This window comes from Perognathus longimembris, chromosome 24 (assembly GCF_023159225.1).
Source record: "Perognathus longimembris pacificus isolate PPM17 chromosome 24, ASM2315922v1, whole genome shotgun sequence".
Classification (NCBI taxonomy): Eukaryota; Metazoa; Chordata; class Mammalia; order Rodentia; family Heteromyidae; genus Perognathus; species Perognathus longimembris.
This window is the reverse complement of record NC_063184.1, coordinates 19,403,487-19,425,862: the sequence shown is the minus strand read 5'-3', so window position 1 is coordinate 19,425,862 and position 22,376 is coordinate 19,403,487. Positions and strand designations below refer to the sequence as shown.

General features: G+C 37.5%; 1 protein-coding gene across 5 annotated transcripts in view; it reads left to right on the top strand.

Annotated features, from left to right (window-relative positions):
- Rap1gds1 (Rap1 GTPase-GDP dissociation stimulator 1) overlaps positions 1 to 22,376 on the top strand; it is a 94,513-nt gene that overhangs the window by 64,490 nt on the left and 7,647 nt on the right. For 3 of the 5 annotated variants that reach the window (XM_048333375.1, XM_048333377.1, XM_048333379.1), the window contains 8 exons: positions 1,973 to 2,101; positions 7,891 to 8,016; positions 13,413 to 13,556; positions 13,987 to 14,118; positions 15,930 to 16,064; positions 16,868 to 16,993; positions 18,352 to 18,491; positions 20,085 to 20,211. In XM_048333375.1, the coding sequence (XP_048189332.1) occupies positions 1,973 to 2,101; positions 7,891 to 8,016; positions 13,413 to 13,556; positions 13,987 to 14,118; positions 15,930 to 16,064; positions 16,868 to 16,993; positions 18,352 to 18,491; positions 20,085 to 20,211 (1,059 nt within the window). The remainder of the gene's footprint in view (positions 1 to 1,972; positions 2,102 to 7,890; positions 8,017 to 13,412; positions 13,557 to 13,986; positions 14,119 to 15,929; positions 16,065 to 16,867; positions 16,994 to 18,351; positions 18,492 to 20,084; positions 20,212 to 22,376) is intronic. The other 2 variants (XM_048333378.1, XM_048333376.1) reach the window with 1 other exon arrangement.

Here is a 22,376-nt window from a genome sequence, read left to right as displayed (position 1 = left end):
ATAGCATTTTAAAAGTGGCCCAAGAAAATGATAGAGATATGCCAAGTTAAGAGAATCTGAAGAGCACCATCTTCTAAGTGACATTCTCCCTTTGAGTTGCTTTCTTCATGAAATATGTTTTTCCTCTGATGTCCCTGGACTGTGGGATTTTGTAGTTTGTACCAACAGTGCTGAGGGGGTGTGCGATGCTTACATATATGCAGACATAGAGCAGAGTTGGACTCACACTCAATGCATGCGCTAGTGCTCACGCTTACATACCTGAAATTTAATGGTTCTGCAGCTCTGCAGTATTTGATGAGCTAGTCAAAATGAATAAATAACAATTCTGCTAAAGAGCAAGGAGATACAGAGGTGATCCACTAGAAAGAACTCTTCTGGTAAGTAACTACAATCATTTCTAACTCGCAAAGCTCCTTGGTGCATGACAATTACAAATACTGTGATCAAAATGCAAGGATTCTGCCCACATAGCGCCTAACACTGTATCTTACAGGCATTTTTGTTATGTATTGTGAATCATTCATTGATTGCTGCATTGTATACTCAGGCAAAAAAAAATACTTCAAAAAAACCCCCAAATTGTTTAATCTCCATTTAGGATAAATTTCATTGCAAAATTTGAAGTGTTTTGTGTAGCCATTTGAGCTCTAAGTGTAACTTTCCTCTTCCCCCTCAGGTTTATCTTCTGTTCTTGTTCTGGTAATAGGTCCCTTTGCCATGTCGATGGACTCCCCACAACCACACGAGATATTATCCCCAATTAAGCACCACTTTTCAGGGGCAATAATAAGCCACGATTGACTTCAAACCCCACTCTACCCTCCAGGCAGAATTAACAGCAGAGACTACCAGGCAAATAACTCAGGACATGTGAAATAGCTCAAAACTCAGGCCTGCCTTAGTGTTTTCTTGATAACCACCCACTCACTTCCTTATCAACTGCTTAAGAACTATAGGGAGTAAGAACGACTTGGCTTCTAAGGAAAATGTATCTTGTGAAAAACAGTTTTGTCTTTATATTCCAAATAGATAACTTAAAAGAAATTGGAGAATATTATTAACTTGCATATGGTACATAATTCTAAGCAGATAAACTTTGAGAGAGGATTCCTATATCTTTGGATGAGCCAGTTATTGGCAGCAATAATGTTTTGTATAAATATATAAATGTTAATGTCTTTCATTTTTAGCTTTTGGTTTTCATTTTGGCTAATTTACCTTCAACCTTACTTCAGGTATTCTGTCATTGACCATGAAGAACCATTGTGGAAACCCAAGGCATACAGAGTGACTTAAAACAAATTAGTTGCTTATAAAATGAAGGCAAAGAAGAATAAGGTCATGTTGACCTCATTCTCTTCACCTCTCAAAGCCATCTCTTAATAGATGATCTGTCTCTGTAATTAAATAAAACCTTGAAAAGAAAAATAAAATTAGGTAATGGAAAATTTTCTTTGTTAAAACTACATTCTTTTTTAGCAGTCATCAAAGATCACTCTACATGCAAATGCTCAGACCAATCATTTTCTCTAGTGTATACTTTTCATTCCTTATTATGAAGCAACTATAGGTTTTTGCTTCCTTTCTTATTTTCCCGAAGCTCTTTATATATTGTTATCTTTCTTAATGCAAATATTTCTTTAACCTTTCCATTTAGAAAACAAGGGTAATATTTACATATCTTAAAAGCCTAATTACTAAAGCTTTAAGATCTTACTTTAAAACAAAACAACTAAAGATTTGAAATACTGCTTAAGTTTTTTTCATATCTAAATTTCTGCTGGTCATTGAAACGATTCAGAAGTCAACTCTGAAATAATGTGCGTTTGAGTGAACCTCATTTTCCTTCACTGTAATTCAAGAAGAATTGAGTTTATCCTACAGGAATAGCAGGTATTTTCTTACTAATGTTCATTTGGTTTGTGATTTGATTTGATTCCTTTTTCCCCATCTTTTTTTTTTTTAACAGATTCCCTTCAAGCACAGCTTATCAATATGGGTGTTATCCCTACCTTAGTCAAATTACTGGGCATACACTGCCACAATGCGGCTCTTACAGAAATGTGTCTGGTTGCATTTGGAAATTTAGCAGAACTTGGTAAGTCTCCCTCATGCTCCACAAATGTCATCAACTTAGTAACATACTTACAAATACAGCCAATTTTTCAGAACCTGGGATTCACCTAAATTATATTTGTTGTTTTTAAATATTCAAGATACTTTGTGTGGAAGGGGGAGGGAGAAGTACCAGGGTTTTAATCAGGGCCTCATAACTCACTTGGCTGGTCCTCTACCAATTGAGCCACGTCTCCTGCCCAGCCTTTTCTGGTTATTTTAGTCATTTAAAACTATTCATAATTAGAATTACGTTGATTCTCTGTATTATGTATTAAGATTTTAACTATATGGACTTCGCATAGTTCAGTGAATGATACAGCACTTAACTAGCAAATGAAAGACCTTGAGACCCAGTGGAGCAAATAAGAACAAATTTACATTTTACTTTGTACATTATTCAATAAGCTTGACTATTTAAGATTATCTCTGCTTGACTTATGGTCTTAAAGCCAAGAATATTGTGTCTAGGCCATAATAAGAGATGTGACTTAAAATGTTTGGTATACATTTTTTTGCTAAGTTATTAGGTAAAAAGGCTGGAAAACTAAGGTCTTGCCCTCTTCCAACAAAATCTCTAAAAAGGACAGGGAAGATTTTCATATGAATATATTTTCAATAGTATTAGGAAATAAAATTTGAAGCTGGGCCCTGGTAGCTCATGCCTGTAATACTAGCTACTCAGGAGGCTGAGATCTGAAGATTGAGGTTCAAAGCCAGCCTGGGCAGGAAAATCCATGGGATTCTTATCTTTAACCACCAGAAGACGTGTTAATTGTGGCTCACAGTGGTAGAATGCTAGCTAGCCTTGAGCAGAAAAGCTCAGGGACAGTGCCCAGGCCCTGAGTTCAAGCCCTGTGACAAACCAAAAGAAAAAGAGAAGGAAGGAAGGAAATAAGGAAATTTGAGAAATCTGTTAAAATAGCAGAACTAGACCATAACAAGGAAACACATCCTTGTTATTACAAAGTGAGCTGATCGCCTCAGCACTTAACTCTTTCTGGGTTGTTTTGTTGTTGTTTTCTGCTTTGTACATTATCATTTTTTTAATCTTTTCTTCCTTCCCCTCCATTTCTTCTCTCCTTCTATCCCACGATGGTACGAAGTTGCGACTTCTGGTTCAGTCACTCCCTCTGCCATGTTCATTATAAAGCCTTCATTTTCTGCATAAGGAAACAATTACTGTTTTGTCCTAGCTAAATATCATAGTTGTAACAAATAAATATAACAAATAAATATTTATAAATATGTTCCCATCTTGTAAAGGAAATGAAAGACTGCAATGTTGGATTTTCTGGCTGAAATCTCGTGTGCAGATACACTACGCATGGAAATTATGACTCCCGTACTACTTCCACTTTGATTTCTACTTCACAGAAATGCAGATTATTTACCAGAGATACTTTGAAATCATTTTTATTCAGTGGGACATATCATGCTACACGTGTTTCTTGTCTTTCCTCTGCTGATTGTCCACTATAGGAATGAAGCATAGAAGTTTGTATCCAAAGTAGCTGCTAGAAATAAGACAGACATTATGTTATAATCTTATCTGATAGTGTCTGTGTCAGTCTTTCTACCAGAAATATAAACATGATTAATTCAGATATTCACTTGCCATCAGTTCCAACATACTCAGGTTCAACTTCTTTATGTTTCAGGATAGTTTCCAGTGTGGCACAGTCCAATATAGTAGCCCCCAATCACATGGTGGCTGTTGAGCATTGAAATGTGGATAATCCAAATTGAAATACGCAGTAAATATAAAATACAGTGTAAAGACAGTATGAAACAAGTAAGACATCTTGCCAATATTTTAATGCTAATGGCATGTTGAAGTGATAACAGTGTGAATAGTAAGCAGAGTAGAATACATTATTTTAGTTTTGTGTGTTCCTTTTTTTGCGGGGATGGTGGTGGGGCTTGAACTCAGGGCCTGGATGCTGTCTCTGAGCTTTTTGGCTCAAGGCTAGTGCTCTATCACTGAGCCACAGTGCCACTTCCGGTTTTCTAGTGATTAATTGGAGATAAAAGTCTCGTGGACTATCCTGCTTGGGCTGGCTTTGAACCTCTGTCCTCAGATCTCAGCCTTTTGAGTCTAGGATTACAGTCATGAGCCACTGGTACCCAGTGGTTTTGCCTGTTTCTACTAGACACTGTTACTCTAGAAAATAGACTTTATCACAAAATCATCCTTCACCCTGTGAAGTCCTGTCCTCTTCTGGAGTTTTAGGAGAATGCGTAGAAGACATGGCTAATGAGTTTTGTCACACCTAATCTTTAGAAACAGGCAGTACCAAATAAGGAAATGATGGCATACTATCTTTGGATAGGCTGTGCTATATAAGAGCTATGTAATTGCAGTTGCTAGCAGAGGCCCAATCTCATGCCTTTTATGGTGGTGTGTAAATGTTTCCACTTCAGCAACTGCAGAGCTCCTGCTTAACTTCATGGGAAAGGAGCTAATCATTCAGTTGTTGGTTACCTATACTCCAGTAAGCTATTTTGATCCACTTATCTGGTGAATGAGAGAATCCTAGATCTTTATTAATCCTCACTCTTTATAGAAGCCCTATGAAGTAAATAGGGCCTGTTCCTTAAATTCCAGCCTGATGATTTATTTACCAATGTGATTACTAGAAATTACTAGTATTAATTAGTATGAATACATGCTTCCTTCTGGAAGGGAAAGTTATGAAGGACAATTTGAGCAGTTCAGTGTACAAAATACTAAAATAGCTCTTGCCATGTATAAGCCCTTATAAATTAAAATATTAACATTTCTCCAAAGCTGTATCACAGAAAGATACATTATAAATTTGTTCATTTGGGGGCAATTATTTTTTCAAGTTTTTTGAGTTGTGGCCTACTATTTGAATTAGTTAGGCAGAATGACATCCAGTATAATTCCAGAACTTTCTAGGCAGAGGCAGGAGTTTCACAAGATTGAGGCCAGCCTGGGTGACACAGTAATACCCTGTCTCAAAAAACGAAGTCCAAGGCTGGGAATGTGGCTTAGCAGTAGAGTGCTTGCCTTGCATGCATGGAGCCCTGGGTTCAATTCCTCAGAACCGCGTACACAGAAAAAGCCACCAGTGGCACTGTGGCTCAAATGGAACAGTGCTAACTTTGAGCAAAAGAAAAGAAGCTCAGGGTCACTGCCTAGACTCTGAGTTCAAGCCCCAGGACTGGGGGGGGAAAAATCCATCTCTATAAAAACCAATTGTTTCCTAAATATATGTGAAGCTACTGCTGGTTAATGATTTACTTTTAGCATAACACTAAATTGATATCATATGTTAAATGAATCACTGACATTTGAAAATAGAACCATATATGATTTTGTTGTGGGAAATCGTTTGAGAAGCAGTTTTAATAGAGTAGGTAACAGAAAATTCTTGTGATCTTTTTTTTTTTTTTTTTTTTTTTGGCCAGTCCTGGGCCTTGGACTCAGGGCCTGAGCACTGTCCCTGGCTTCTTCCCGCTCAAGGCTAGCACTCTGCCACTTGAGCCACAGCGCCGCTTCTGGCCATTTTCTATATATGTGGTGCTGGGGAATCGAACCTAGGGCCTCGTGTATCCGAGGCAGGCACTCTTGCCACTAGGCTATATCCCCAGCCCTCTTGTGATCTTTTAAAAAGCAAACAAATTGTCACAGAAAGAATTTATTGTCAATAAAAATTTAATGTTTCTCATTTTGATACTTTATTGTGTGATATGTAGCTTATCCTTCGTGATTTTAATAAAATGTTTGGTTTATTCAGACATAAAGTAATTATATCTTTTAAAATTCTATTCCATTTGCTAAAAATGCTCAATGATGATGCTTATTTTGCTGGTATTTATAAAATGTTTGTTGAGGGCTGGGGATATGGCCTAGTGGCAAGAGTGCCTGCCTCGGATACACGAGGCCCTAGGTTCGATTCCCCAGCACTACATGTACAGAAAACGGCCAGAAGCGGCACTGTGGCTCAAGTGGCAGAGTGCTAGCCTTGAGCAAAAAGAAGCCAGGGACAGTGCTCAGGCCCTGAGTCCAAGGCCCAGGACTGGCAAAAAAAAAAAAATGTTTGTTGAGAAGATTCACGCATAGTTATAAACCGATGATTTAGTGTTTCCATAGTGCACACCACACCAGGATTTACTTTCTTTGCCACATTTGCACTAAGCCAGCCCTCTGGATTTCAGAGATTGCTTCAAAAGTACTATTGGAAAGCCAAAAGGAATTAAATCCTTACTTGTAAAGCCAATCACCCTTTTCTTTAGGAATACAAACAGCAAAATGTTTGTGAAATGCAAAAATAAACAGAAATATTGGCTCCATAGTTATCCAAGGTTCATCTCTGTTTAGCACTGCTTTTTGAATACCAGCATACTGGAATATATACTTCAATCCATGTAAACCGGTATGGGCTTACCTTTCCAAGCTACATTTCCTGCTTTTCTACCTGACCTCTATAAATTCTTGTCCCTTGATTCCTTTGCCCTTTGTTTTCTTACCATCTTAATTCTCTTGTCTTAAGCATTTTTACTTATCTATAGAATCCAACAACATTTCCATATTGATTCTTTCCTCTTCATAGTTCTCTGAAAAGAAACTATTTTTCTTGCTATGTAGCCCAGGCTGTCATCAACCTCTCTATCCTGACTCGGCCTCCTAAGTGTTTAAAGTACAGATACACACCACCATGCCTAGAAAAAGTTCCACAAAGTATATGGAACTTAATAAAGCAGATACACATTTTCCTCTCGTGCCTGAAATTCTGAAACAGATTGCACATGTTAAATTATGCCCTACTTCATTTTTAAGTTATGTATTATTAGCAAGCAAAATCATTGTCATTTAACATTTATTTTCTTAAAAATAGTGTTTAGAAATGTATGTGAATGGAGAAAATAGTGGCACTTCATGTAAATATTGCTAGCAAGAAACTTGTTTCTAAAAGTTGGGTGAGCTTGATTAGTACTTGAAGAACATGGTAAGGTGGAGGGAGAATTTTTTTTATGAAAGAAATTAGCATGCTTAACTGTTGATTGATAATGGCCAAAGGGGAGAATCTTTTTCTGCAAGGGCCACTTGGCATGTTATGTTAGCTGCTATTGATGGTTATGTTTCTATGAATAAACCTCCTAAATGTCTTAAATTTCGAGTCCTTGGCAAGGCTTTCTACAGCCCACCAGTCAGGTGTCCCCCCTCTGTAGAGAGGTTGGGTCTCCTGAAGACATAAGAGAGAATGAGGCAGCTATTATTTCCAAGAATTGGCTTTTTAGAGCACCTCTGGGTTTGCAGGTATAGCTAAGTGGTAGAGTATTTGGCCCTTGGTTCAACCCCTGGCACTACAAAGATAAACAACAAAAATATAATAGTAAAAAAAAAAGCAATACTACTCAAAACCAGCATTTGAATAATACTAACATGGTGTTATTTTTATTCATCCATGTTAAATTCCATCTGCTGTGAATAATTTTTCCTTGACTAAAAGCCTTGAAACTATGCAGTTGTGGCTTAGAATTGTATTGTTGCTATGGTTACCTATATGTTATGCTACTGAACATTTTTGTAGCCTCAAGTATTATTGGGTCAGAAGCTATTTCTCTAAATCCTTAGGTATTTCTCTTTTGAAGGTGTATTAAAAATCAGTTTGATCTTTTATTTGAAGGGTATCTTTGTTTTATAGTGGACCAAAATGATCAAACACTAGAAAAGAATAGAAAACAAATTTCTGGTCTTGATTTGTTCGCTTATTCTAGATTTTTTTCTCTTTTATTTTTCAGAGTCAAGTAAAGAACAGTTTGCCAGTACAAACATTGCTGAAGAGCTCGTAAAACTCTTCAAGAAACAAATAGAACATGATAAGAGAGAAATGATTTTTGAAGTTCTTGCTCCACTTGCAGAAAATGGTGAGAAAGAAATGTACCTTTTGATTTGTTGTCATGTCAACCTCAGTTTATTAAACTACAAGTTCTTTAACTCAAAAACCTTCTTTGTGTTATTCATGATGCGCTAAGTTTTATTTTGTTATCTCTAACTTTACATTTACTACATACTTGTATTTTCTTTGCTGCTTTTTCTAGGTCCTTTGATTTCCAGATCTTAGCAGACATATTTCTGTAGCTAACGTAGTCTTGTTCCAATATGGAAAAAATATCTGAGATCCTTAACTCTACTTCTAAATCCTTGTAAGGCACAGGGGATAAAAGTTGGAATTCTAGGCCTACCAACAGTACAGATACTGGTAAATCACACCCTTCCCTGGGCAAAAGCATCTTAAGGAATATAACCATAGGAGGTGAATGAATCAAGGAAACAAACCAATCCAGGTTTTCAGACACTATTTCTTGCACATACTCAAAACAGGGAGGGTCAAACCCATGAGCAAATGTGACACTGTAAGCAAGAGTCAGCACAAAGAAGGGAAATAGCAACCATCTCCAGTTACTGGACTGATCAGCCATTGATTCAAAACTATGCATAGTATATTCAGAGAGTTAAAAAGTCAAGCTTAAAAATCTTAGAAGGAAAGTAAGAACTATAAAAATACGATACAGATTATTTTCAAAAGAAATGAAAATTCTGGAATCAAAACATTCAACCAATGTTAAGAACCTAATGAAGGGTTTAATGGACTAGATATCATTCAATTAGAGAACCACTGGACTAGTAAAAGAGAGATTGGAATGAAATCCAAAATGAAATACGAAGAATAAGACCCTGGCACAATGAAATGTCCTTGTATAATTGGTGCACACTAAAAAAAAGAAGTTGTGTTCTGGTGGTTCATGTCTATAATCCTAGCGACTTGGAAGGCTGAGACGAGAGGATTGTAGTTCATCAACAGCCCAAGCAGAAAAGTCTTTAAGACTCCATCTCAATGGAAGTAGCTGGGCACACCCTGGTGTATACCTATTATCCTAGCTGTAATAGAACTCCTGAAATAAGTCCATTGTTCTACCGACACAGCACATGGCTCTGAGTACCTCCAGTACCACCAGATCAAAGAAAGAGCCAGTTGCTAATTTACAAAGAAGAAGAAGTGTAGTAGCCAAGGAGAATTATTTTACATCTCTAAATCTAAGGTATTTGAGAGGCTGAGATTGGAATGTCTCACTTTGAGACCAGGTTGGCCAAAAAGTTCACGGGACCTCGCCTCAATCAATAAATGCTGGACACTGTAATACACACCTGTTATCCCGGCTATGTAGGAGACATAACTAGGAGGATTTCAGTACAGGCTGACCTGGGTAAAAAGTGAGATGCCTTTTAAATAAAAGCAAAAAGAGCTGGAGGCATGACTGTAGTGGTACAACACTTTCACTAGGGAGTAGAAGGCTATGCATTTAAACTGTAAAACCACAAAAAGAAAGAAAGGAGGGAAAGAGGCAAAAGAGGTACAGTGGCTAAAGTGACAGTGCTTTGTCTCACACTCATTTCCCAGTGACACGGAAACAGGATCACAGCCTAGGTAGGCCTAAACATAGAGCAAAATGCTGCCTCAAAAATCATCATTGTGACAAGAGACAGGAAGCGTGGCTCAAGTGATACAGTGCCTGTGTGGTAAGCATGAGGCCCTGAGAAAAAGAAACACGCATTGTAAGTATAAGGAAAACTAAAGGATTAAGAATGAAAGGGCCTAGTGGTAGAGTGCTTACCTTGTATACATGAAGCCCTATGTTTGATTCCTCAGCACCATATATACAGAAAACGCCGGAAATGGTGCTGTGGCTCAAGAGGTAGAATGCTAGCCTTCAGCAAAAAGAAGCCAGGGACAGTGCTCAGGCCCTGAGTTCAAGCTCCAGGACTGGGGGCGGGAGGGGCGGGGAGAATGAAAGGATGAAAAAAGAAAAAGGCAAGCCAAGTGCCCATTGGCTCACACCTGTAATCCTAGCTACTCAGGAGGCTGAGATCTTGAGGATTTCAGTTCAAAGCCAGCTCAGGCAGGAAAGTCTGTGAGACTCTTATCTCTACTTAGCCACTAAAAATTCAGAAGTGGAGCTGTGACTCAAGTAGAACTCTAGCCCTGAGTTCAAGTCCCAGGGCTGGCAGAGTGTGGTCACATGTACCTGTAATTCCCACACCTAGGAGCCTAAGGCAGGATGATAAAGACTAAGGCAAGCCTAAACTATGTTTCAAGACTTACGTGTCAAAAAAAATGAACATAGGCCAGGCTTGGTGGCTTGTGCCTCTTTAGCTATTATAGGCAGAGATCAAGAGGTGGGATTATGGCTCGTGCCCATACCAGGAAAAAGGCTAGTTAGATCTAAGCTCAGCCAATATAGAAAGCTGAGCATGGTTCACCCTGTCACCCCAACTATGTGCAAAGAATAAACAAAAGGACCATGGTCCAGGCCTGATTGCGCAAAGACAAGAGACCCTGTTCAAAAAATAAAGCAAAAACAATTGGAGGTGTGTCCCCCTAGTAATAGAGTCCCTGCCTAGAAATACAGGGCCTGAGTTCAAACCCCAGTACTACCAAACGAAAAAATAATGAATGCATTAATATAAAAAAAAATTCAAATGCCTCAGATCAAAGAAGAATGACAGTAAAATCAAAATTATTTCTATCTTTAAACATTGTTGGGAGTATGGAAAAATGCTGTCAGAACATTACTCATATGCACACTTCATACTGTATAAAAATCATTAATTCCAGGTGTGTTGCTAATCTAAATATTTAAGTTAAAACCAGAACGCTTTTCTGAAAATAGAAAAGTATATATCATTATGGCCTCAGAGCAGGGATAGGGAACTGGGTATGATTATTTGGTAAAATAGAAATATAAAAATGATCACTATACCAACCAAAGTAGAAACTAGTGATTTGAGAAATGAAAGGAGTTACGATGAGAAGGACAGGGATCAGGGAGAGGAGAACTCTTGGATTGTTGACAGTGAATGAATTTTTGTTGTTGAGGGCAACACTGGCAATGGTTTGAACTCAAAACCTCACACTTACCAGAAAGGTACTCTTATCACTTGATCCATAGTCCCAGTATGTTTAATATACATATATAATATACATACATATAAATGTGTGTGTACACACACACATATACCTGTATATACACATGTACACAGTAGTGATACAGAAGTCCTGGCAGGCACTGGTGGCTCACGCCTGTAATCCTAGCTATTCAGGAGGCTGAGATCTGAGCATTGTGGTTCAAAGCCAGCCCAGGCAGGAAACTGCAGGAGACTGTTACCTCAAAGCTGAAAGTGGCTCTGTGACTCAAGTGGTAGAGCACTCACCTTGAGTAAAAGAAGCTCAGGGCAGCATCCAGGCCCAGAGTTCAAGCCCCAGAACCAGTGCAAAAACAACAACAAAAAGATTGAAGTCCTTGGAGAGAATAGTGTGAATAAAAGTGCCTGACTTTTTTTTCTAGAAGGCTCTTTTGATCTTAATTAAGACAGTCCAAGCTTCCTTTGTGATTAAAGTCAGCCTGTAAAGAGAGAGCTCTGTATCTTGACACATTTCATTGTCTGAATGCTTTAGATCTTACTATTCAGGGAGAAATTTGTGTTTTTTAATCTTGTTGGTGATTCTGCAAAATTGAAAATGTGATTCTGATCTTCAATGAGTTTTTAAGCCAGAGAGTCACCTGGAACTTTCTTTAAAATATTTCAGAATGAGAACGTTTTTATTTTTTATTTTCTCTACCCTTAATTGTGCAGTGGATGCAATGATATGAAAATTTGTTTTCAGTTATTTTCCTTTCACCTATCATTTGTGGGTGGATTGTTTTTTGGTCTATGAATAGTATTATAACATATACTAGGACTTGTATAGTTCAAGGAGGTTTGCATTTCTAAGGCTTTTTTCAAATCGTAGTTTTCAATTCTGGTTGCTGCACATTGCTATCCCTAGCATTCTGTAACCAAGGAGACGCCCTACTTTAAGCATGGCCCAGTATGAGTGTGCCTTTGTTAAAGTATTCCAGGTAGAGTATTCTCTGTGTGTTAACGTGATATTTAAAGCAAAATAAATGGTCTTGGTGTGGTAGCTAAGCTTTTGTACTTGAAAAATGTTTAAAAGGTGCCACTGGCTTGTGTCTTTAATCCTAGCTACTCAGGAGGCTGAGATATGAGGATGATCGTTCAAAGCCAACCTGCACAGGAAAGTCTATGAGACCCTGATCTGTAATTAGCCACCAAAAAAGCTCGAAGTAGAGCTGTGGCCCAAGTGGTAGAGTGGTAGCCTTGAGCACAAACAAAGCTTAGGAACAGCATGCAGGCTTGGAATTCAAGTACAAGGACCAGCATGCACACAGACACACACAAACACATTACTTAAAAGAGAAAGTCATCGGTATAAATATCTCCAAGGTTTTCTCCCTGTCCAAAAAATTTCTTGTTCTCCTAATTTCTTCCAGTTTGCTATATATGAGTTACATATACAGCATTAAGGAAAACCAATGAATACAATAAAATGAATCTAAACAATTAAATTTAAAGTTTTATTTGCAGCAAATATATATATATATATATATATATATATTTAGCAAATATATTTTTAAGGTCTGTTAATTGGCATTTATCTTAAGGAATATCAAGAATACCTAAAGCATTTAGATAGGCCATTTAGGTAAACATAAAGGTTAAAAAGATTTAATAGGGAGTGGAGTTTACTATGGAGATAATTCTTCTAAAAACATAATTGGGTTGTAAATTTAAAAATATTTTGTTGGTTAATCATTAGCTTTAAAGTTATTTTTTCCTTACAACTTTTGTGATAAACACTTTAAAACATATTTAAGAAAACCATAGCATGGGAGACATCATGTACCTCAGCTCAATTACTAGAAACCTGAGGTCTTTTAAAATATATACATTTTGAAGCTTACAAAGTTACAGATAAATTTCACTGGAGAACTGATATCTGTACAGATATAAACCTCACTATTCTTATGATACAGGTTGATGTTTATTAATAGCTCTTTACTTTTCAGTTGCTTTGTATTCAAGGCTCACAGTGAAGGCATTTTAACTTTATAACATGTATGTTGTGAGCATATATATGTAGCACTTTATAACTTTTATAGGTAATCATATCTAGGGTAAGAATGATATTTGCAGTCTTTAGGTGCGCAGAGACATTTTTCAAAGGATAATTCCACATGGGAAAAAAAATTAGTTTTTGTGTTTTTAACTGTGGTGGCCACATTTTGAAGACTTAAATCTTTGAAGGTGTTTGATTGGAATCCCATTTTTCTGACTTCTTAAAATTCTTCCTGATGATCACGTAGACCAGAGCTCCTGTTTTTCCCATGAGTTTGGTGATTTTGTTCACATTATTTTTCAGATGCTATTAAACTACAGCTAGTTGAAGCAGGGCTGGTAGAGTGCCTACTAGAGATTGTTCAACAGAAGGTGGATAGTGACAAAGAAGACGACATTGCTGAGCTGAAAGCTGCTTCAGATCTAATGGTTTTATTACTGCTTGGAGGTGAGTCAGATGTTTTATATGTATTGTTGTTTTTTTCTATAGATACAGTTCTAGCTGTTTTATCATTTTCTTAGTAGCTGTTGATGTGATGATTCTGAAATCATAAATATATCATGAAAGGAATTGCAGATGAGGAACTGAAAAAAGAGAAATCTTTGCTAACCTCCAGTATTTGAAGTGCTGTCGTAAAGATAGGATACCAAATATCTAAAAGCTAGATGGCTACTGGGAAGCTTGTGCTAAGTTCTCTAAACTCTGCCATCTAATCACCACTAAAAGCTTAGTACAAAAAGAATCATTACTTCTCTCATTATGAATGTAGTAGTTTGTGAGGTGTGTAGTTTCCCAGTGGGTTATCCACTTAGAAACTTGAATTTGTTCCTCTTAATTATATTTCTTCTGTTTAGCTGTCTGTCTGATTTACTTCCAGATGAATCCATGCAGAAACTGTTTGAAGGTGGAAAAGGCAATGTGTTCCAAAGAGTGCTTTCTTGGATTCCATCAAATAACCACCAGTTACAGCTTGCTGGAGCACTGGCAATTGCAAACTTTGCCAGAAATGGTAAAATATTAATTCTACCTCTGTAAATCAAATGGTCTGCATTTTAAAACAATTTTTAGAAATGTTTCTGTATTATTTCCTTAATTTTCCAGAAGTCCGAAATACTTAGGAGTTTGGCTAACAAATTGCATATTTTCTTTAGTTCAACTAAACTGATAGCTTAAAAATCATGAGCAATGATCATGAACACCTTGTTCTTCAGAGATGAGTAACTTTGAATACATTCTAAATATGCATCTTTTATTTTGGTGGTACTAATGTTTGAACTTGGCCTTTTATTTGCTAGGCAGATGCTCTATTTAGAGCTCTATATTAGAACAGCCACAACCATTCTAATACTTGTCTAATGTGAGGAAGTGTGATTATGTGATCTTTTCATAGGAATTTTGGCTTTAGCAATCAGCATATTCATTCCTGTATTAGTGGGCACTAATTTGTACTCTTACACCCAATAAAACTTACATGGGAATGATCATCTAGTTTAATATAGAATATCTTATTTATCTTAGTCATATTTTAGAAGCTCCCAACCTCTGTTTGTTTATGAAGTCTGGCTGTTCACTTCAGAAATCTCATAGTGAGTCTAAGAAAATACAGGTTAGGGCTGGGAATATGGCCTAGTGGCAAGAGTGCTTGCCTCTATATGTGAAGCCCTGGGTTCGATTCCTCAGCACCACATATATAGAAAAGGCCAGAAGTGGCACTGTCGCTCAAGTGGCAGAGTACTAGCCTTGAGCAAAAAGAAGCCAGGGACAGTGCTCAGGCCCTGAGTTCAAGCCCCAGGACTGGGGAAAAAAATACAGGTTATTTTCTTTCTGGTTTGATTTTACTCAGTAGTACAGGTTGACTACCCCTATCTTAAATGCTTGGGACCAGAAGTATTTCAGATTTTGGCTTTCTTCCAGATTTGGAAACACTTCAGTATACATAATGAGATATATTGGTGATAGGACCCACGCCTGAACATGAAATTTGTTATTTTCTAAATACCTTGCTCACATAGCCTGAAAGTAACTTCATATACCAAATGAACCTGCATTTTGACCATGCCCCATCAGACAAAGGCAGCTATAGAATTTTTTACTTATAGCATCATGTCAGTATCCAAACGTTGGATTTGGGAACATTTTATATTTTGGATTTTTCGCATTTGGGATACACAGTGATAATTGTTGAGGGTAAATGCAGAGTCAAAAGTAGCTCATTATAATCTCTTCTGTAAATGTTTGAAAAATAACTTAAGGATTAGCCATTACAACTAAAGTCACTATAGCGTTAGCATAACACAATTATCCTTCACTAGAAGTAAAGATCACTGGAAAATATCTTAAGAATGGAGTTTCTGGGTTGGGGATATGGCCTAGTGTCAAGAGTGCTCGCCTCGTATACATGAAGCCCTGGGTTCAATTCCCCAACACCACATATACAGAAAATGGCCAGGAGTGGCGCTGTGGCTTAAGTGGCAGAGTACTAGCCTTGAGCAAAGAGAAGCCAGGGACAGTGCTCAGGCCCTGAGTCCAAGCCCCAGGACTGGCCAAAAAAAAAAAAAGAATGGAGTTTCTTCTTGCTTTTTTAATATATATATACTCAGACTCTTGGGGCTTTTGAAAATTTTTATCTGTTTCCAGAATCTTTATAATCAAACTTCTCATTCAGGAAACAGAGAGATCCAACTGATGGAAGAAAGAGTTGGGGTTCATTTTATTTGGAATATTTATTTTCCCTAATGTGCACAATGGAGAGGCATCAGTCCCACTAAATGTTCATAGATACTTTAATAGAGGAAGAAAATTGCTTTTTTTCCCCCCCAGATGGAAATTGTATTCACATGGTAGAAAATGGAATTGTAGAAAAACTGATGGATTTACTGGACAGACATGTAGAAAATGGAAATGTAACTGTACAGCACGCAGCTCTGAGCGCCCTCAGAAACCTGGCCATCCCAGGTAAGACAAAAAGACAAGGCCGCAGAGAATAAAAGACTTCACACAGGAAGGTACACATGCTTTGTAGAACTTGTGAACCTCCTCTGACAAAAGAGAAGCAATCATTTACGTTTTCTAATATGTTAAACAGATTTTCTAAGACAATATAAAAGTAATTTTTACTTTTAAGGCCAAAATTCTGTTACCTTTTGTGAACTCTAGTTAAGCCTCTTCAGGTAAGATAATGACATCAATTAACACGGTCTAAAAAAAAACAACTGGTGATGTAAGGAGTTTTTTTGTTTGTTTGCTTTTGCCTCCTCTAAGCAGACATAGCATTTTAATAGTAGTAATACATCTTTATATTAAAGGATTTGAGCCTTGAGATCACTTTATTCCAGTAAAGAATACTAGTGATGGTTAAAACTATTCTTTATTTCTAATAAAGTGAAATAGTATAGTAAAACAAAGGTCCAGCTTATATGCATTTCGTTTGTTTTGTATAGCTTACTGTTTATGAATGTCCAACATTTAAGTAAAAACAAGTCAAGGGCAGATAAAAGAGACACATTTATTAAAGTTTCAGAGCTGTGCTTTTTGTAAGCAAGATGTCAACATTTTCAGATTTTTCCTTTATAAATTACGTAAGTAAATGCCATGCACCTATAGACATGGGATAGTTACACAAACATACACAATCCCATTCTTAAAATATTATTCCAAGTAATAACATTCTAAATAATAAATATAGCATAGATCCTTAAAGTAATAGTGTATATTGAATGTTTATCAGGAATGCAAACACCATTTTTCTTTCTTTCTAGTTGTTAATAAAGCAAAAATGTTATCAGCTGGAGTCACAGATGCGGTTTTGAAATTCCTTAAATCTGAAATGCCTCCAGTTCAGTTCAAACTTCTGGGGACTTTAAGAATGTTGATAGATGCACAAGGTAAAAGAAGCTTTCAGAGTTGTACTTTAAGGGCTGTGGTATTCTTCATGTACCCCTACTTTAAAAAGGACTAACAAAAAAGCCAAACAAACACACACAAGCACTTTAAGCTTTCAGAATTATTCAATTATAAAAATAAATGCCAAATAAAAGTTAAAAAGACAGGCTTACTTGTTCTCATGCTTGCTATAACTGAGTTTATTTATTTATTTAGTTGGTTGGTCATGGGGCTTGAACTCAGGGCTTGAGCACTGTCCCAGAATTCTTTTGCTCAAGGATACCACTCTACCACTTTGAAACACAGCTCCACTTCTGGTTTTCTGGTGGTTAATTGGAGATAAGAATCTCATGGACTTTCCTGCCTAGGTTGGCTTCAAACTGCAATCCTCAGATCTCAGCTTCCTGATTAGCTGTGATTTCAGCTGTGAGCCACCAGTGCTTTACTTGTAACTGACTTTAAAAATGGAAGTGTCGGTCTGGGGATATGGCCTAGTGGCAAGAGTGCTTGCCTCGTATACTTGAAGCCCTGGGTTCGATTCCTCAGCACCACATAGACAGAAAATGGCCAGAAGTGGCGCTGTGGCTCAAGTGGCAGAGTGCTAGCCTTGAGCAAAAAGAAGCTGGGGACAGTGCTCAGGCCCTGAGTCCAAGGCCCAGGACTGGCAAAAAAAAAAAAAAAAAAAATGGAAGTATCGCTGTATTTCTATTGGCATATTCAATCTTATTTCATGTTGGCTTATGATCAGTTTCTGCAGATTGTTGTGTTTTGACATTCCATAGCACTTTTGCCTGATCTTCAAAATCATGTCTCCAGACAGTGACACAAAATTTTCAAATTCTGTTTTCAAATAAGGAGTACATTTATCCATTTGAAGAAACAGACCTAGAAACAAACTATGTATTTACTTACTTCTCAGGTCTTGCTTTTTCTCTGTATTGATTGTTTAGAGTTGTTTTTAAAATTCTTCTATTTCTGTCTATTGAAGTATTAACAGGCTATTAAAGTTCTTCAAGAGAGTATGAAATCATTTATTTTTACATTTTATATGAAAGTTTAGGACTTTATAAAAAAAGCCTAATAGCTCAACAAGGAGTGTTTAAAATGCTTGCTTTTCTAAAATTGTCGTGCTTATTTTTTTAGACAGGTAGTTTTCCCTGTATAGGAGCCACAGCACCACTTCCGGCCTTTTCTATATGTGTGGTGCTGAGGATTTGAACCCAGGGCTTCATTTATGCGATGCAAGCACTCTACCACTAGGCCATATTCCCAGTCCCACAGTCTGACATCTTTAACAGTGGTTTTAGCTGATTGCCTATCAGTGATTGGTTATTTTCTGGGTTTGCCTTCTTTTCTATAGCAGAAGCTGCTGAACAACTGGGGAAAAATGTTAAATTAGTGGAGCGTCTGGTGGAATGGTGTGAAGCCAAAGATCATGCCGGTGTGATGGGCGAGTCCAACAGACTCCTCTCCGCCCTCATACGACACAGCAAATCAAAAGTAAGCTCAGAGGAAGCCTTTGTTACTAAACATTAACCAAACCTTTTTAGAAACTCAACATCCTAGGCCCCCAGATCAAAAGCTTAGCTTGTATAAATAACAATTACTCTAGAAGAAAATGAAGGTTGAGCTTTAAATTTTTAAGTTGTCTTCTATCGTGATACAGCTTTGGAATCAGAAAGATGAGCTTGAATTTTATCTCTAAATGGTAAGGTCTTCTACCTTTAAATGGTCAAGTTTCTTCATGTCTGGGTGTCTTACTATAGAAAGGGTTGTAAGGATTCATTGAAATCATATATACCCATATACCCAGGCTGTGTTCCTGAGACATAGGAAACACTCATTGAAGGGTGCGCTTGCTCGTACTATTACTTTTTTTTCATGTGCTGATCATCTAGTTGCTGCTATTTAGAAAGTAAATGATGATATCCAGGTGGTATATGATGCCCAGTCCATTTTCATGGCATTGTCCAATCTAATAGTTACTGGCACATGGTAGTAAATGAGCTGAAGAAACGAAAAGATGACAGTGGTGAGAAGCTAGTTAAAGCAGATCAGAAACTGATTTAGTACCTTGATTATCTATGCCAGTTATTTTGTTTTTATTATTATTGACTTTATTGTTATTCTGAAAGACAGACAGGTATTACAATTACATGGGTCAAGTAATGATTACCTTTCCTTCCGTACAGTGTCTTCCCTTTGCTCACTCTCTCCTAGTCCTGCCTTTTTATTTATTTGTTTTTACACTTTTCATTTACTTTACAACTGCAGTAGTGGTTGTGTATGGAAAGTCAATTTAGAATTCCAATTTGCCACCTATTTTCATTCATTTATTGGCTCAAGAAGGTGGCAAGGAAAAAAGTAAAGCTCAACTTTCACTTGTGCAAATCTCTTTCATGTAAATAGCAGGCTTTTCCGCCACAGCTGTCCCCAATGATTTGACTTAGATGTGTTCCCTACAGGATGGTATCTCTTGAACTCTTTCCCTGGGGAAAATGGATGTTAACTAGCCTTTCCCATTACCTGTCTCATCCAGAGCAGCTTAAAAACCTATACATCTTCATTGACAACTAAGGCAGGACCCAGGAGTAGGTTGACAAGACAGAAAACATCAGGCAAAGTGATCACCTTGGATTCCCTGTTCTGTCATAGCTGCTATATTATATTTTATAAAGCCATTACCCAGAGTACCTGGAGAACAATTACCTGTCCCCATCATAAAAAAATTTTTTTTTAAGAAAACTTTGAAATTCAAGCTTTATTTTCCTTCCGTGGATCTTGAAGTAGGTCTACATTTAGGAGCAGTGGCATATTTATTTCTTCTAGGCCTTTCTCCTCCTTGACAAGATGTGCAGTGGTCTTTTTCACTAAGGCAATTTAAGTTGTCATGGTTGAATGAATTTCTCTAAAGCTAAAAGCCTTTTCCTTTTCTTCTGTGAGGAAAAGAAAATAAGGGTGAAATGTAATGATTCATACAGGACACTGCCACAGACCACTCAAGTTAACAGTGCATCGACTGATTGTTATGTAGGTTGTCTTTTTCATGTTTGGAATTAAAGTTTGTAATTCTCTGATATTTATTTATTGTAGGATGTAATTAAAACCATTGTACAGAGTGGGGGCATCAAGCATCTAGTTACCATGGCAACTAGCGAACATGTAATAATGCAGAATGAAGCTCTTGTTGCTTTGGCACTAATAGCAGCTTTAGAGTTGGGTAAGTACCTCAGTGACAAACTTATTTTCTCCTATTTTTATCTTGGACGGAAAGAAGCACAGGAGTGGAATGAAGTTAGATGGAACTTTAGCTGGATGAGTTTTGCTAGTCTGGTCTGTACTTTTTATCTCAATATATGGAAAACCATATTGTGTAGGTTGTTGTCACAGCTGCTTCCTTTGGCTATACTTTTTAGGAACATTTTTAGGATAGTGCTTTAAGGTCTGACTCTTAAGTAATATCTCTGGTGATGGCCACTTAGAGAATACAAAAAAAAAAAACAACAAAAAAACCTTTCCAGCAGGCTTTAAAGGGAAATGACACCATTCTTACAATAGCACAGCAAGTATAGTCGCTCCTCTCCCTATGACCCGGGCTTTCCCATCCTTCCCTGCTGATTCCACTACTGATTCTTTCCCACAAATATCCCCCGTCTCCATGGCTTCTTTTGCTTTGTTGCATTCCCTTTACTCTGAAATTCTCACCATCAGTGTCACTTTTCTGTTTCTGTGTTCTCCCAATAGCAGAGTTTAAATGGTTCTGCTAGTGATCTATCTAGCAAGTAGCATCCCTCTGGGCAGAATTCTCCACAGGAAGTCAGCTCATACACGTCTCATATGTGACTAGCAATCTTTGGCTCAGGAACAAAGCTCTGATACAGCCAGCCAGTGACAGTATCTCAGAGCCACGAAGCCTCTGGTTAAAGACCCAAGACCATTTTATGTAATAGAGGACTATGGACTTAGGGGATGAATCCTGGCCATCTCAAAGCCTTATATGTAAATACTGCTAACTGATTATTTCTGAATTCCCACTGATGGTTTTATATCTGTGATTCTCATACCAACTTCCATCCCAGGAAGGAGAAATCAGAATATCTATAAACATGGTACTTCATGCTTCAGTGTCACATTTATTCAGATTTTAAGGATAAAAGCTTTGAATTTTTGTCATCTTAAGAGACTTATGGTTCAAGTGATAGAGCACTAGGCCCTGAGTTCAAGCCCCAGTGCCAGCACCGAAAAAAAGAAATACTTAGGTTTATTCTCAGTGACTACTCTGTGAAGTAGGATGTTTAGAGATCCTCGCTGAGCCTCATGTGGTTTGAGCAGATAATTTGAGTCAACGTGCAAGTCCAGACTGGGAGCATTGACAGGGAAGGGGAGGACTTGTGATTACAAATCAAGTTCACTACCTGATTAAAATGGCCTTGAGTAGCCAGGTGCTACTGCCTCACCTATAATCTTAGCTACTTGGGAAGCTGAGTTATGAAAGGTTCGAAGCCAGCCTAGGCAGAAAAGTCTCCATGAGACTCTTATCTCCAATTAGTCACTCAAAATGAGAAGTAGAGCTGTGGCTCAAAGTGGTAGCACTCTAGCCTTAAGCAAAAGAGCTCAGGGACAGTGCCTAGGCCTTGAGTTAAAGCCCCGTGGCTGAATGAAAAAGAAAAAAAATGACTCAGAGTGATGGAAATTTTTCAGGAAATTGACTTTCCAAGCCTAAGGTGATCCTGATTTTTGCCCCTAAGAACCAGACAAGCTGTACTGTCATCACCTGATAGCTGAGCATTTGCTGAAGTGCAGTCAGCTTCATAGTAGAACTACATAGACAACACATCCTCACATTTTTGTTGTTCCCAAATGTCCCGTAACTTTCTTGAGCCTAAGACAGAAATAAGCTCATTCTACTTTTTTGATACACAACACACTTTGAAAAAGAATTCTTACTATTTAAAATGTTTATGTAATAGTATCAGACTTGAGGCTAATTTTAGATTCATTTACGGTTGTAAGAAATAATAGTTATTAGATCCTTATATATCACCCTGTACCAAAATCAATTCCAAATGGATCAAAGACCTCGAAATTAAAACAGATACCCTGAAAACTCTAAAGGAAGGAGTAGAAGAAACTCTTGGGCTCTTTGGCACAGGACAGAAGTTTCTTAACAAAGACCCAGAAATGCGACAAATCAAAGAAAGGATGGACAAATGGGACTGCATCAAACTACAGAGCTTCTGCAGGGCAAAGGACATAGCTCACAAGATAAACAGAAAGCCCACAGATTGGGAAAAGATCTTTACTGGCCATACAATGGACAAAGGCCTCATAACTAAAATATATGCAGAACTAAAAAAATTACATTTTTCCAAAACAAAACCGCAA